The sequence below is a fragment of the Stegodyphus dumicola genome, chromosome 2 (genome assembly GCF_044657685.1).
Source record: "Stegodyphus dumicola isolate Sdum_Otavi_A_Nest chromosome 2, ASM4465768v1".
NCBI classification, from domain to species: domain Eukaryota; kingdom Metazoa; phylum Arthropoda; class Arachnida; order Araneae; family Eresidae; genus Stegodyphus; species Stegodyphus dumicola.
Window position 1 is genome coordinate 253,386,239 of NC_140769.1, and position 15,918 is coordinate 253,402,156.

The 15,918-nt window shown below is 33.8% G+C and overlaps 1 protein-coding gene across 1 annotated transcript in view; it reads left to right on the forward strand.

Annotated features, from left to right (window-relative positions):
• LOC118198081 (kinase suppressor of Ras 2-like) overlaps positions 1-15,918 on the forward strand; it is an 87,438-nt gene that overhangs the window by 18,353 nt on the left and 53,167 nt on the right. The window contains exons 4-7 of the mRNA XM_085812039.1: positions 1,574-2,105; positions 6,702-6,868; positions 9,621-9,684; positions 9,825-9,905. Coding sequence (XP_085668165.1) covers positions 1,574-2,105; positions 6,702-6,868; positions 9,621-9,684; positions 9,825-9,905 — 844 coding nt within the window. The remainder of the gene's footprint in view (positions 1-1,573; positions 2,106-6,701; positions 6,869-9,620; positions 9,685-9,824; positions 9,906-15,918) is intronic.

The window sequence follows — 15,918 nt, forward strand, 5'->3', positions numbered from 1 at the left end:
TGATCCTTCCTGACTATTGAACTGGACAAAGTTTTATAATTGTTCTCATACATAATGTAATTACATACAGTTTGCTTGAGAAGTTCTTTTGTAGAGATAACCTCCATTTGCAGATACACTGAAAAGCCAAAACGTTGTGACCACCTCTTCAATAACATGTTGTGTGATCTTTGGCCGGCAAAAGAGCTACATCTCACCTTAGCATGGATGCTACAAGTTTTTGGTTAGATGACTGGAGACAAGTTGTATCACATGTGTAAGCAGCGGTCACGCAAATTCAAGATATTGAGATATGATGGTGCTTGCATTCTGAACTGCCACTGCATTACATCCCAAATGGGCTCCATCGTGTTAAGTTCCAGCGAGTTAGATGGTCAGGAAATTAATTAAAACTCATCCTTATGTACCTTGAATCCCTCCAACACAATTTATGCCTTGTGACATGGAGCGTTGTCTTGCTGGAAGATTCCATTTCTAGTTGGGAAGACAGATGCCATGTAGGGGTTCAACTGATCCACAGTTATGTTCAGAAAGTCCACAGCGTTCATATGGCCTAACTAAGGGTCTCAGAGCCATCCATGATAACGTCCCCCAATGCATACCACCACCAGCAGCAGCATGAGCTGCTGTGCAGGGGGACGAGCAACTGTTCACCTGGAAGACGGCATACTCTGACACGATTATTGACATGATAAATGAGAAATCGGGATTCATCCAACCAGGCAACTGTCTTTCACTTATGCATGGTCCAGTCTGCACATTCTCAGGCCCAATGTAGACATAGTTGGCAATGATACATGGTCAACAAAGGCACACAGCTGGGATGTCTGCTGCACAATCCCATATCCAACAGTGTCCGCTGAACATGTGTGTTTCGAAATACTTGCACTTGGACTTCATTGTATTGGGCTGTCAGCTGAGCCACTATCTGGCACTAATTTTGCTGTACTAAGCGAGACAGTCTCCGACATCCTTTTTCTTTAATGATGCATGGACATCCAATACGTTGGTGTCTTCTGCTGGTTTTACAATCACTTTGCATAAATACTAACAGCAGCAGATCATGAAGAATGTACCATTTGTGCAGTTCCGAAGGTACTCATTCCGAGTCTTCGGAACATTACTATATGCCCCTGACAAATTTGCTTAGATCAGCAGCCTATAACTTGCAAAATTAAGTGCAAGAATGATTCATTACCTTCTCCAGCAGCAGTTAAATATTATTCCCACTTAATCATGTGCCCTCCATGTCATCCAGACGTGTTTATTAAAAAATGTAGGGGTAGTCATAATGTTTTGGCTTATTAGTGTAGTTTTCACGTATTTGGTCACAATTAAGGAGTTTATGATGATAGTCTTTTCAAGACACTCTTTAAATAATAGAACTGTTATACTGAAGCTAATTTTACAGAACTGTTTTCTGTAGCTAATTTTACAATTTAACAGTTGCAGTCATATGACCATATTTTTCATTTTAACATATTGATTATACCTCTAAAGAGTGATGACTTATTACATTTATGCTTATTTATTTATAGTATTTATAAAAGTAACCAATAATTTCATTTTGCAGAACGTCAGATTCGAGGTGAAATTACTACAGCAGCAGATTTAGATCTTCATTGGGATTCATGGGACAGAAACTCTACGATAAGTTCTTCCCCAAGAACTCATCATCAGCGAAGGGTTGCCAGATCTTCTGTCCCATCTGAGGAACTATTGAAAAGCACACCAACTCATAGCCCCCAGTCTCCTCCGACAAGCATGAGTTCTAGCCTTCATGCGGGACACCACATTGGCCACATATCTATTTCCTCTTCGTCCTCTGTTATCTCCTCTGCACACCATGGGCCATGGTCACCAACCCTCAATTCAACTGTACTGTCTCCTAGTATGCCTTCCTCGAGAGAACGGAGATATACTCCACCTCCCACTCCTCCCATATCTGGAAAAAAGAGTGATAATAAAAAATTTCCGACCACACCGCCTCCCAGCAAAAAACATCAGACGAATCTCCTGCCAGAAATTTATCCTCTCACTAAGAGCAAATCTCATGAAGAGCACCTAGCCAATAGGATAGAGCAGACTGATACTGTGTCCCAAAGGTATTTCAAATTGTTCTTTTAATTCAAAATATCATAGCACAAACTGCAAAAATAGCAGCTCCTCTACATTATTTTAGTTGGTTTTTCCAAAAGTCAGTTAATGAATTATTTTGCACAAAATTTCTCAGTTGTTTTGTTGGATCATGTGTTAAAATTTATATAATGTAACTGTTCATTTTTTGTTAAAGTGCTTTTGTGGGGGAGAAGATGAATTTTTACTAAATTTTAGTATAGTTGCGTTATTCTTTTCTGACTCCAGTTGTTACGTTTTTTTCTTCCTTCACGTTTGTACCTGGTTCGTAGATTTGGAGTGAATAACGATGACGCTACTTGATGAAATATCGAAACACATTTAGCCAATATTACTCAGAACAGCTCCAAAGTCACGTTTTACAGTCGTCGAAGATCTACTATACACTCGCTGGAACAATCAGCGATACAGCCTTACACCCTATCAGGCTACAACAGTCGAGACAGCTTTGCTGCAAAGCACCAGAGTATAGTTCCCGACTCTGCTCGGTCATTCTCATAACTCCACGTACTCTCGAGACTCCACGCTACAACACACAGAGCACAGCTCCCGACTCTTTGGTTCAGTCGTTCCCGGAGTCCAACATGCTCTCTCGACGATGCACTAAACGCTATACACAAAGAGATTCTTTCGATGCACTCTCCGACCCACTCGGCACTCGCTGACCAACTGTCAACTCGATCGACTCCGCATGGACTGACTCGCTAGAAGAGGCACCAACTAACTGTCTGCAGACCAGCAGGGTATATATAGCTTTTGGCTTGTGTTCGAGAACATTCTCTGGGCTAAACCAGTAAGAATTCGTACTAGAAGGTTCTCCATCCTACCATGGCATATTGCCAATTTTGTCACCAAATGAACGATTTCTTGCCAAATGTGGCAACCCTGCATTCCTTGCTTTTATGGCAACCCTAAAGCTGCTTTGCGAGGAAGCCATCTTACAGTGCCTGTACATTTCATAACAGTATTATTTTAGTGATTAAATTATATCAATTAACTGTTACATATGCTTAAAATTTGTTTATCTTCCAGAAAGATTTTATAATTTTTGAAATAAGCATCAATAAGAAACATGGAACATAAGCTGTTGCATTCCTTTGCTTTGTAACTTGAGTTGCCATAAGTTTTTCATGAAACTATATTTTGTGGTTAATGATATCACAAGTGGCACATATTGCTCAAGTTAAGAGAGTTTAGGAATTATATCAAAGAACATACATATTTTTACTTAAAATTAGGTAAAATAGCAGCCTTATTTTGGCTTGTGATTAGATTGTGTCCTTCTTCTTCAAAAGCAAAAATATTCTGCCTTAAAATAACCACCTTCAAAATAGATAGACTTCGACTTTCGTTTAAGGTTGATTAAGTTTTACATAGGCTTGTTTCCTGGGCTGTGGAGTCGAAATCAGAGTTGGGTAGATTTTGGGGTAAAAGTAGTTGAAGTTGCTAAAATTACGTTGACTCCGACTCCAGTGTTTGTTGGACAGTTTGAATTTGAAATGAAATTAAAGTGAATTGAAAAAAAAAAATTAATGACAAACTGAGTTAATATTTTTATTTAACATTAATAAATAGTTATTTTCTATTTTATTGACATATTAATAAATAAATGTAAGGAGGCAGGATGGACATGATATTTGCCATTATTGATTAAACTGATTCATTTAGTTACAAATCTCATTGGTAAATTTATGTAAGCAACAATAGCAGCAAAAACTCCCAAAATTGAGGCCATTCTTAGGAAGCGAGCAGGAAAAAAAGCTATTATTGATCGAACAACACAATGCAGAAGTACATATTTGATGATATGGTGGTTGTTAGGATTAGAAACTTTTTCAGAAGATGTAGCTAACCCTAATGTTTCACTAACAGAAAGATTGTGGAATGATCTTTCAGAATCGGAAACTCTTCTTTCTACACTGTATATAGCTACAAAAAAAAGCTACAATCGGAAGAATTAACAGGAGGTGAGGATGGAAGAATGTGATGTTTGTTCTTTCTGAAATGGAGGGTTTATTGCAGAAGAAATCATTTCTTAGTGAAGAAAAGAGAAACTAGTTTGCTAGACAATAAGATCTTGATAGGTTCAATATATGTAGATCCAAAACGCCGAATTTTGTTGGATGACGAACAAATTAAAAAAGGTAAAGAAAGCCATCTGTGAACTTTCATTAAGAATGAAATTATTCTTATAACAACTGGAGTATTCAAATCAGGACAGTCAAACTGCAGCCATTGCAACTGAGTCTCTATCATCCTCTTCCACTGATGAATTAGATTTTGAGAAATATTTGCATAATATTGAAAATGCTAAGGCAAAGCGAATGAAAATAAAGAACCAAGAGCCTTTAGATATAAAAATGAAAAAATACAAACAAGATTTATACAAGATCTTTGAAGAAATAGAGAAATATTGCAAGACAGCTCTTTTAGAACTTATAAAAATCTATCCTGAAAAGTTAAAGGAAGTAGCCTTAACAGTAACAGTTTTCCCTCCTACTCAAGTCTGTGTGGAAAGACTCTTCTCAGTTCTGAAGTTTATCAAATCAGATCTTTGGTCTTTTAAGAAAGAAGATTTTGCCGAAGTTATACTGTTTCTTAGAAATTACTAATGCCAGTTTTCCATTTCATAATAAATGCTAATTAATGTAAAAAATTTGCTATGCATCAGTTTTTTTCTGTAGCATCTATTACTTCTTTTATATTAAAAAACAAATAAGCTGTAACCATGTCTATATGTTTACATATATATGAGGGAGTCAGAGTGTTTAAAATTCCAGGAGTGAAGAGTCGTTTATTTTCCGTAACGACTCCACAGCCCTGCTTGTTTCTCCTCCTATTTGAACATGCATGTTGTATCAGAAAAGGAGGAATGAAATTTACATTTCTAATACCTTCATAATTTTTTAATGTTTTATTGAAATTGTAAATAAAAGAATTCTTTAGTTTGTGAATAAGATTTCCTTTATTCATGAAAGTATGTTAATGTAATTATTTTAAGTATAATCATATCTTTTCAAAAGCATTTAAAAGCTTTTTTTTTCCTATTTTTTTATGCTATCCCCCTTTGTATTAAATTTTTCTTATTAGATGGCACCCTAACAAGCCTTTGTTACTGTAGTTAGTTATTGAGCAGTGAAACTTGGCATAACAAGTCCTTTTTACTGTAGTTAGTTATTGAGCAGTGAAACTTGGCTTATTTATTTTTATTTTATTGACTTTATTTTGAGAAGTTAAGCTTGACAGAATGGCTGTACTTTAATTCTTTGAAAAATAGAGTTCTACATCAGACTCTCTTGAAATGCATTGAACCTTTATGTAATGACAATCTAATTAAAGATAATTTTTTCTGCTTTTTAAGTTCAAGATGTATTTGTTCTCATATGTATATAGTGTTGAATCTTCATCTACTTTAAGGGATATTTGCCTTTAATGGACAGTTCCTGAATGCCCAGATTCATGAAATAGGACATTAACATATTTTCAGTAATGTATACTCCCAGCTGCAGACAGGGTAAAATGCAAAGCTAAAATATTTCTTAAAGATCAGATAGTTAGACTAAATATTATGAAGAAAGATTAAAAAAGTCTCTTGTAGGATGCATTTGTCCCAATGACAAAATGTGAAATTCAGTAGTGTAAAAATAGGAATTTTAAGAAATTTTAAATACTCTGAAAGTTGCAAAATCAGAGTGGTAACAAAACGATAGATTCTCAAAAGAATCGCCACTTGCTAGAAACAGGATATGTTTACTCTTATAACTGTGAATCCCAATAGTGAGCGGAGAAATGCTTAAGACTTTTTTAGAGATTGCTTGTTGGCTATTTTTAGACTAAAGACATATTGATTCCATGGAATTAAGTGGTGGTAAGATGAAAAAATTTAATCAAGTAATAAAATGATTTACTTAAGTGATTATTGTTTAAAAAATATTGTTATTCAGTTTTAACAACTGATTTGCTGAACAAAAAAATATATTAGGAATTATTTCTGCTGAACCAGGAAAAGCCAGTTAAATCTTATCACTGAAATAAAAGTAGGAGGTCTAAGAAATGTTAAGTAGAAAAGATGTTGCAAAGGAAGAGTGATATGAGTAATGTGAGGAAGTATTCTTCATCATTTACCAAAGATAAATATCTACTCTTTTCTCTAGCTTCTTTAAAAAGAAGCTCTGAAAATGATGACAATTTTCATTCATATTCTTTCTTTATTTACACCTTGAAAAGCATAAATCTTACCATTTGAAATTGGTATTGTTGAATTTTCCCTTTTATTAAATATCGAAACAGAAATGAATTAATTTTATTAGAGTAAAAAATATGTTTGATAGAAGTATCAGTATTCTGTAACATAGTTCCATTTTACAGTAAGTATTACTGTCTAATTTAAGAATGGAATGCCATTACGAAAAACATTGGACTTTCATAACTGATAATTATGGGACAGTTTTGTCTCTTATAATTGACATAATTCATTAATTCCCTTGCACTTTAATTGTTGATGTATCAAAATATGTATGTGTCTTAAAAATTGTTAATCTTTTTTTTTTTTTTTTTTTTTTCAGTCAAAATGATAATGTTCCTCGTCGTAGGCTAGCTACAGAACCAGGGTTGGAATCTTCAGGATTAGGCCAGATGTCTCCTCTTATGTCATCGCCAAACAGGTCTCCTCCTTTTGTTAGTCCTGACCAACAGACAGATGGCTGTTTTGTCGATGATACATCCTCACAATGTGAGTTAAGAACAATTTCCTGCTTAAAATAGAAAACACATTACAGTTCTTATAACGATAATATCCTTAATTTTATCAGTTTTTAATCAAATGCAGATTAAATAAAATGTTAAAGCTATCTATTCTTGAAGGGTACTATTCTTGAAGGTTTTATTTTGTCATGTGGATTACTTGTAAAGTTAAAACTGCCCTTACTCCATTAGGCTTGGATGACAGAAATGGGCAACTCATGCTGCTTCAAGTCTATGTAACACTTCATCATCAGTATTAGCTGGTGGGCCAATCTCTCAGCAACCTATGACCAGATGTTTTCAGTGGGTGACTGATCTGGAGACCATGTAGGCCAGGGCAGCAATCAAATACCCTGTGTATCGAGAACGGTCAGAACATGACATTAAATATGTGGTCTTGCATTATCTTGTTGGAACATGATGTTTGTAGGCTTCGAAGATAGGGCACAACCACTTTACGTAAGATGTCAGAAATGTACCCATCTGTGTTAAAATTACTGTCAATCTAAACTAGACATGTGCATGTCATGTACCCTATGGCCACCCAAGCCATCACACCAGGTGCAGAGCCACTATGCCAATATCAAATGCAAGCAGGCTATGTGCGGTCTCCTTGGACACTCCAGACACGTATACGGCCATCAGAATAATTGACTTAGAATTGAGACTTGTTTGAAAAGGTGATATTGTACAATCCTGTACCTAGCTTTGTTGTTTGGTGCACCAAAGTCGCCATCTTTCTCTATACAGAATTGTCAAGGGAAGCTGTAGTAATGGTCACCCTGCTGATAGTGCATGCTGCTGGTAACATCAACGCACCTTATGAGCTTATGCTGGGCATGCTGCAAACATGCCCATTTTCTTGCTAATGGTCCGTGATGTGGTCGTAGGGTTTTGCAGGGCTGACCTCACAATATGTCTGTCCTCTCTGGCATTAGTCGTGGAAGGGTGTTGAGATCCTGCATGCCATTTAGTATGATCCTCAGCAATCCATTGATTCCATATTCGCATGACAGCGATTGAATGTAGACCAGTGCGATGGGCGGTATCACGGAACGATAATCTACACTTTCGATAGGCAACGATCCTGCCTGTATCGAATTTCAAAACTTGTTGATATTTCTTCTTTTTATTCAAGGCATAACACAATATTCTGAGCAAACTTCAACCATATAAAGCACTTTTGGAATGAGAACTCCACTGCCCAACTTTTTTTTTTTTTTCAGTGCTTCAGATGTTTCTCCCTCCTGCGTCGTCTAAATGCACTGAAGTATTAATCATTTGCATATCCCAGCTTCTTCCTTTCATATAATTTTGACGTTCGTCAGATCATTCCTTCCTGGTGTTGCAATTTTAATGGCCAGCAGTGTTATTATACATTATATAGATATTGAAAATTAACAATCTAAAAGTTTTCTTCTATTTCTCACTGCATCATGTATCATTTTATACAGCTTTCTAAAGTTGCTATCAATATTAATATTTCTAAAATGGAATAGCTTTTTGCTTATTTTAAGTACAGGCAGTTTTTTAGAACTACAGTAATCCTTAATTAAATATGAAACTTTACAGTTGAAGAGAAAGATTGATTATATAAGCCAAATGAAAATTTTCTTCAAAGGGTTGTTGAAAATACTAATAAATTAGCAGTTTTTTTAAGAGACAAAGCAGAGGTTATCAAGAACAATGATTTGTTTACTAAAGGAAATGAGAAAAAGTAGCCAGAAGAAAATGGATATAGAACTAATTTTGTTGTCAAATTTGTTTTGTAATTTTGTTAAATATTAGCTTGTGTTTAATAATAATGCATTCCATGTACTGATTTTCTAATTAGGATGGTATTACACAAGTGAAGTTTATTTAATCAGTAATTGCTTCAATTTATTCATTTATAGTTTTCTGGTAGGTTCTTAATTTTTTTCATTGATTGGCCATAAAGTTCTTTATTTCCATGTACAGAAATGGTTATGGACCCTGTATTAAGAAATGCATTTATTAATTTTAAATCACTAAGTTTATTAAGCAATTACAGATTTATTAAATTTGAATGATAAATTCACCTTGTGAGCAGTGTGGGTTCTTGGATCTGTCATTAAGACCTGCATTTATTAGCTACTTTTGTATAATTACTTATTTTAGTCTTTTTTCATGAACTTGCATTCATTAAGATGACATTTATATGATTAAAGGAAGGAAAAAGTATCCTAAATTATAAGCTAATATGTGCAAATTGCCAAAACTTCTCATGACTGGGTAAAGCCAATCGTGCCGCTCAGAGTGTTAAAGACTGCCCATTTTGCCAAATCGCAGCACTCTGATAACTGGTAATGTGTGAGGCATGTGGGAAGGTAAAAATACTTCTGACATCAGAAAACAATTTTGAATTAAAAGTGTATTCATATGAAGCTTGTGTGTTTTTTATTAGGAAGGCTTGATGATGTCCATTTTATGAAATCTGATATCCTGCCATTTTTGTAATTAATTTTTAGCCATGATAAAGCTCAGAAGTGATTATATAATATATTAATGCAATTTTATTGTATTGCTTTGAAATAAAAAAAGCACACATCTAATAAAAAGGAAGAAAATTGTGTTAAAAATGTGTTGGAATGTGTTCACATGAGTCATATTAAATTTCTAAGCATGCATGCTCAAAAATGCTTCTATACTTTAAAAAATGAACATGATCTCTTTCAATCACTAATAATGCTTTTTTAATATAATTTTTTATCTTAAATTAGTCACTGCCTTGTCAGTTCCAAGATCTCCTAGAACACATGGAATGGTGCATGTTATCCACCATAGGTAGGAAAATGTGCATTCTCGTTTTCAGTTTTTTTGGGTACCTATTAAATATTTTACTATATTTGGCAATAAGATATGTAATTTTATCTCTGTATGATAAGATTTTCCCTCTTTTTTTTTTTTTTTTTTTTTTTTTCCAGATTTACCCATGTAGTAAAACCAACAACTTGTGATTTTTGTGAAAAAAAAGTTCTTTTTGGTTTCAAATGTAAGGAATGCAAGTGAGTAGAAGTATTGTGTAAATTTTCAAACTTACTATAAATGTTTCTTTTTAAGTGTTCTTTGTTAATTGCCTTTCTCTGGATGTCATAAAACTAACTGATCTTTCCAAAGTATTGAAGTTAAAATGGGTAACAATTTCTTAAAACAGGATTTGAATATTAAAAAATTCATTGACCAGAGTTTTGGAATTTTATATCTGAGAGGAAGATCTGAGGTTTTGAATATTCCATCCATAGAAAAACAAAATGTAACTGATGATCCATTTCATATGTCATGAATTAATTTACATAGTTGAGGATAGTCTTGATATGTCAGTTAGTCATTGTGTGGGAAAACTAAATTGTTATTTTTAATGCAGAAGCCTGAAAATTTGGCATTTTATTTTAAAATAAATTAACATTCTTAAATTGAATTTTATCTGTTGTGCATTCAATCCCATATTACGTATTTTATTCTTTTCAGAGAAGTATGTTAGTTAACAAAAAATCTCTTTTTCTATCTTATAAATTATTGATTTATTTTTTACTCATATTAAATCTTTTTACGTGCAAGGAACTTTATTTCTTTTTCTTTTATATATACAAAGACCACTATTTCTTCTTTTGTATACAAAGAGCATTATTTCTTCTTTTGATTTCAGCTTACTCTCAGTAAAATAAATCAAATGTAAATTAACAGGAGGGAAGGGAACAAAGAAAATGCTTGATTTTCTAGCTGGAAATCAAATTTGTTAAATCTAGGAACATAATTTTGTGAACAGTAGAGAAGAACAATAAGAATTATTTAGATTTAAACATGACCATGAATAATAAAAAAGGCACATATAAAAGGCAAATTTCAAATTAATTATTTCAAAGTAATGTTTGAGGTAGATGCATGTTTCACTACTTTTAATAACTATCTTATATCTATCTATCTATCTATATATATATATATATATATATATATATATACACACACACACATAAATAAATAATTTAACTTTACTATTTATTCTTATATATATAAATACATAAAGACACATAATAAGAGGCTTAAAAATTAAAAGCAAAATTTTTGTACCTGTCCTGCGCTTATAGCTGCAGGGTTGAAGTAAAGTAAAGCATCTAAAGTTGAAAGTAAATTGGAGTCAAAGCAAGGCAATTCCTTTACAAAGTTAATAATTGCAGTCTTGTATAAGAGGTTTAATACAATATCTAAAACAAATTAAAATTAAAGTAAGAATTCATAGTAATACGAACTCAAAATAAAAATGCAAAAGGAAAAAAATATGTACAAGATAATAAAAATTAATCTCTTTTTACTGAAACTTCAATTCAGATCTCATCAGGGGAAAATTAATTATTGCCATGAACAAAACAGAAATGTACCTTTACAAATGTATGATTTCAAAAATACAGACATGATTAAGAAACAGAATGCAAACTATTTTGAATAGACTACACCAGTCTGCAACCATAACTTCAGAAAAACCTCTCGCTCAAGAATTAAATTACAATTATAAATGTTTATTATTACAATTATAAACTTTCACTTATACACATTAACTGAGCAAATTTAAAAGCATATTTTTGGTACGTAAACTATTTCAGAAAACACAAATGCACATTTAGAGCAGCTTTATAGATCCACCACAATGCAAACAATAAATGCAATTATTTTTACAATATATTAAAAAAAATTTCATACAGCATGAATACAAAATTTTAATATTTTTATGTGAGGATAACATAATAAAATTGAACTTGTTTTTGAAATGCAATTTCAGAAGCCAATTCCAGCTAAATACTTCATGTATATGTATCCAAAGAAGGCTAGTTGATTAATATGTTTCGTTCTCCTGGCTCATTTGAAATCAAAATCCGAAAATAGAATTTATATAAATTTCCATTTAAGACATAAAAATTCATATAAAATCAAATGTCAAATATACTAGGATTTTCCCTATATGCCTTCGAAAAAAGAATAAACATAATTACTCAAAAAAAAAATTTATATTATGTAAAAAGACCATTAAAAAAAAATTAAATTGGCCTAAAACCACTATATGCAAATCTGAATTTCAAAAGCAAATAAATATAAAGAGCAAAAGAAGTATACTTTAAAACAAATTGTCATTTAAACAACACTCAAAAATTGGGTGGTCCCCGATTATGCTACACTAAACTTTTAATTCCAAGAAAACGAAAAACTTTTCATAAAGATTCTTTAAATAATAAAATCAAATCTAAACCTTTATCAGCTAAAAACTGAAAACCAATTAGAAACAAAAATTGAAAAAAATGCAAACTTGCTGAAATCTTAGAATGGCTTTATAAACGAAAATATGCTTAATTCTTCAGGTAACCAAAATGTTTTCCTTGGAGAATTCAAAGTTGTTGAATTCAAAACATGTGTTCAAATTGTTCTTTCCTGTTAAAACTTTGTGTGCAGGAGTGGCAAACGCTGGGTGCAGTGTGTAAAAAGTCTTACCTAAAAGAAGGTTGATCGTCGACTCCAAAATGGCGACGTAAGAAACTTCTAAAAAAGATGCCGTCTTCTGTAAAATCTTAAAACACGAAAGCAGTACTGGCTCAAAGTTTAGGGAAAGGGAAAAAATATATGTTATAAAAGATAAAAGTCTTCTCGTAATCAGAGTACAATATGTCTTTAAAACTAAAAGCCCCATTTTTTTAGTAAGAGCTAGAAAATTTGCCAGTTATTAAATTTACAAAATAGTAGAAAGATAGTATAAATAATAATTTTAAGGGAAAAGAAAGAAGAGTTTTTGTCCATATTTTATAGACTAAATTTTATACATTCTATTTTTGGCTTTTGATCTCAAATGAACCAGGAGAACGAAACATATTACCGTAATTTCCGGAAGAAACGCCGCAGCGTTTACGTGTTTAAAACTTAAATTTTCAGCGGGTGCAGGGTTTCTACCCATGCGGCGTTTAGGTGCATTAAAAATAAAATATTTCCTATGATGGTCATTGTACATAGTTTGGATGGCTTGTCATTGTGCATAGACTGGTGCTGTTCCCACACAAAAGACCACTCATTTGCTTTTTGTGAACATTATTTTGTTTACATTCTTTCCCTTGAATGGACCTACTTGTCTTATTCACCCTAAACGAGATCTCAGAACAATAACATTCTTCCCCCTTTCAAATCAACATTCTCATCAGTTTGAATAGTCTTTCTCCTCTGCCATTCAATGAATCTTCTATCCTCTCTCCACCCCTGCCTTTTCTGCAATTTTTTTCAAAGGCGGACGCGACTCCACCTGCCTGATACAGATCCCATCAGTTTGGGTACAAGTACTTGTTGGATAGTTTTTAAGCATGCATTTTTCTTAACTGGTATGTCATATATCAGGACTTAGGTTGAGTTTTTGCATCCATACGGCACACGACGATGTCTCGCGCAATTTAATCTATTGCGGCGTTTCTGTGTAATTTTAATTTTTTTCCCGACATTTTTCTCAAGTGCGGCGTTTACGCTGATGCGGCCTTTCTTCTGAAAATTACGGTAATCTTGTTTTATGAAGCTTTAATTTATTTTCCCCTTATAGTTCTGAATTGGAGTTTCAAATAAAGGAGATTAATTTTTATATTTTTATTATCTTTTATATCTCTTTTTGCATTTTTTATTTTTAGAGTTTGTACTACTATGAATTCTTATTTTAATTTTGATTTGTTTTAGATATTGTGTTAAACCTCTTATACTCGGTTGCAATTATTAATATTGCTGAGGAATTGCCTTGCTTTGACTCCAATTTACTTTTAACTTCAGATGCTTTATATATATATATATATATATACACACTGAAGTGACAAAAATCATGGGATAGCAATATGCAAATATACAGATAGCAGTAGTATCACATGGAAAATGTATAAATGCGAAGTGCTTTGGCAGGGCTTATTTGTGTTCAAGTTATTCATGTGAAGAGGCTTTGACGTGATTATGGCCGCACGACGAGAATTAACAAACTTTGAACGCAGAATGGTAGGAGCTAGACGCATGAGTCATTCAATTTCGGATATCGTTAGGGAATTCAACATTCCGAGATCCACAGTGTCAAGAGTGTGCCGAGAGTATCTAATTTCAGGCATAACATCCCACCATGGACAGCGCAGTGGCCGACCACCTGCACTTTACGAACGAGGCCAGCAACGTCTGCGTGGAGTTGTCAATGTTCACAGACAAGAACACTGCATCAAATAACCACATAAATCAATGTGGGACGTACGAGGAACGTGTCCAATAGGACAGTGCGGCGAAATTTGTCTTCCTTGGGCTATGCCAGCAGAAGACCGATTCGAGTACCTTTACTGACAGCACGACATCGCCTGCAGCGACTCTCGTGGGCATATCGGTTGGTCCCTAAACGAATGGAAAGCCGTGTCTTGGCCAGATGAGTCGTGATTTCAGTTGGTAAAAGCTGATGGTAGGGTTCGAGTGTGGTGCAGACCCCACAAAGCCATGGACCCAAGTTGTCAACAAGGCACTGTTCAAGCTGGTGGTGATTCCATAATGGTCTGGGCTGTTTTTACATGGCATGAACTCGGTCCTCTGGTGCAACTGAACCCATCATTGACTGGAAATGTATACCTTCAGCTACTTGGAGATCACTTACAGCCATTCATGGACTTCACATACTCAAACAATGATGGGATTTTTATGGATGACAATGCGCCATGTCACCAGGCCACAATTGTTTGCGATTGGTTAGAAGAACATTCTGGACAATTCCAGCGAATGATCTGGCCACCTAGATCGCCCAACATGAATCCCATCGAACATTCATGGGGCATCATCGAGAGGTCAGTTCGTGCCCAAAACCCTGAACCGTCAACACTTTCACAATTATGGACGTCTATAGAGGCAGCATGGCTCAATATTCCTGCAGGGGACTTCCAACGACTTGTTGAGTCCATGCCACATCGAGTTGCTGCACTTCGCTAGGCAAAAGGAGGACCGACAAAATACTAGGAGGTATCCCATGACTTTTGTCACTTCAGTGTATATGTCATGTTTTAATGCATAGATGAAGGAATCCGGTACTTTAATTTCTGGCCTCCGAAGACACTAGTTGGAAATTGTTGGAAGGATGAATAGAATGGTTGTTGGAAAGATGTTGTTGGAAGGATGAATGCATAAACTAAAAACTTCCGGATATGGCTGTTTTGAAAAATAATTTTATTGCAGGATAATTCACATCAGATCATCTTTCTGTAGATAAGCTATTTTTAAATCATATTTGAATATAATAATTTCCATGGACATGGGTTTTAAAGTACAACATCATCTTAGACAAGTAAGCAGCAGCATGAATGAGGAGCTTCTTGCCAGGAGGAAAGCGTAAGTGATAAAAGGCATAGCAATTCAAAACAAGAAGGGAGTCAAAAAGTTTCAATTCCAAGCAAAAAGGTTTTGGTTTACAGTTATTTGATTGGGCAAGAGGTATCTTCATTAAGCGTTACATAGGATTGCATGATTAATTTGAATGACAGTTTAGACTTAAAGCGCTATTTTTAAGATAGAAAAAGTAAGTCTCCAAATTAAATAAAAAAAGGTATAGCCAATTAAAATTAGAAGTTTGCTTTCATATTTTTTTATCTTATATATATATATATATAATTACAAAACTTTTTTTTTTTTTTTTTAACCAAATATAAATATGCCTAGTATTTTCACGCATTAAGCTGGCAGAAAAAATTGTCATTAAAGACATAAAGTAGGAAATTTAGAACTAATATTTGACAAAGATCAAAAATTGAAATTCATAATTAATACATTCCAAATATTTGCAACAAAGAATTAAACAAGCAAAACCCCATTTAAAAAAATTAATGAACATTTAAAGAAAATGAACAAAAACAGAAGAGGAACTCAATCAACTTCAATCTTACTTCATCAAGGGGGAGGAATAAATATTGAAATCAATTGAATTCTCTCTTCTACAACAATCCCTGCTTTTCTGTATCCAGACTTAGCTGATGAACTATTTCAGTGTATTTTAAT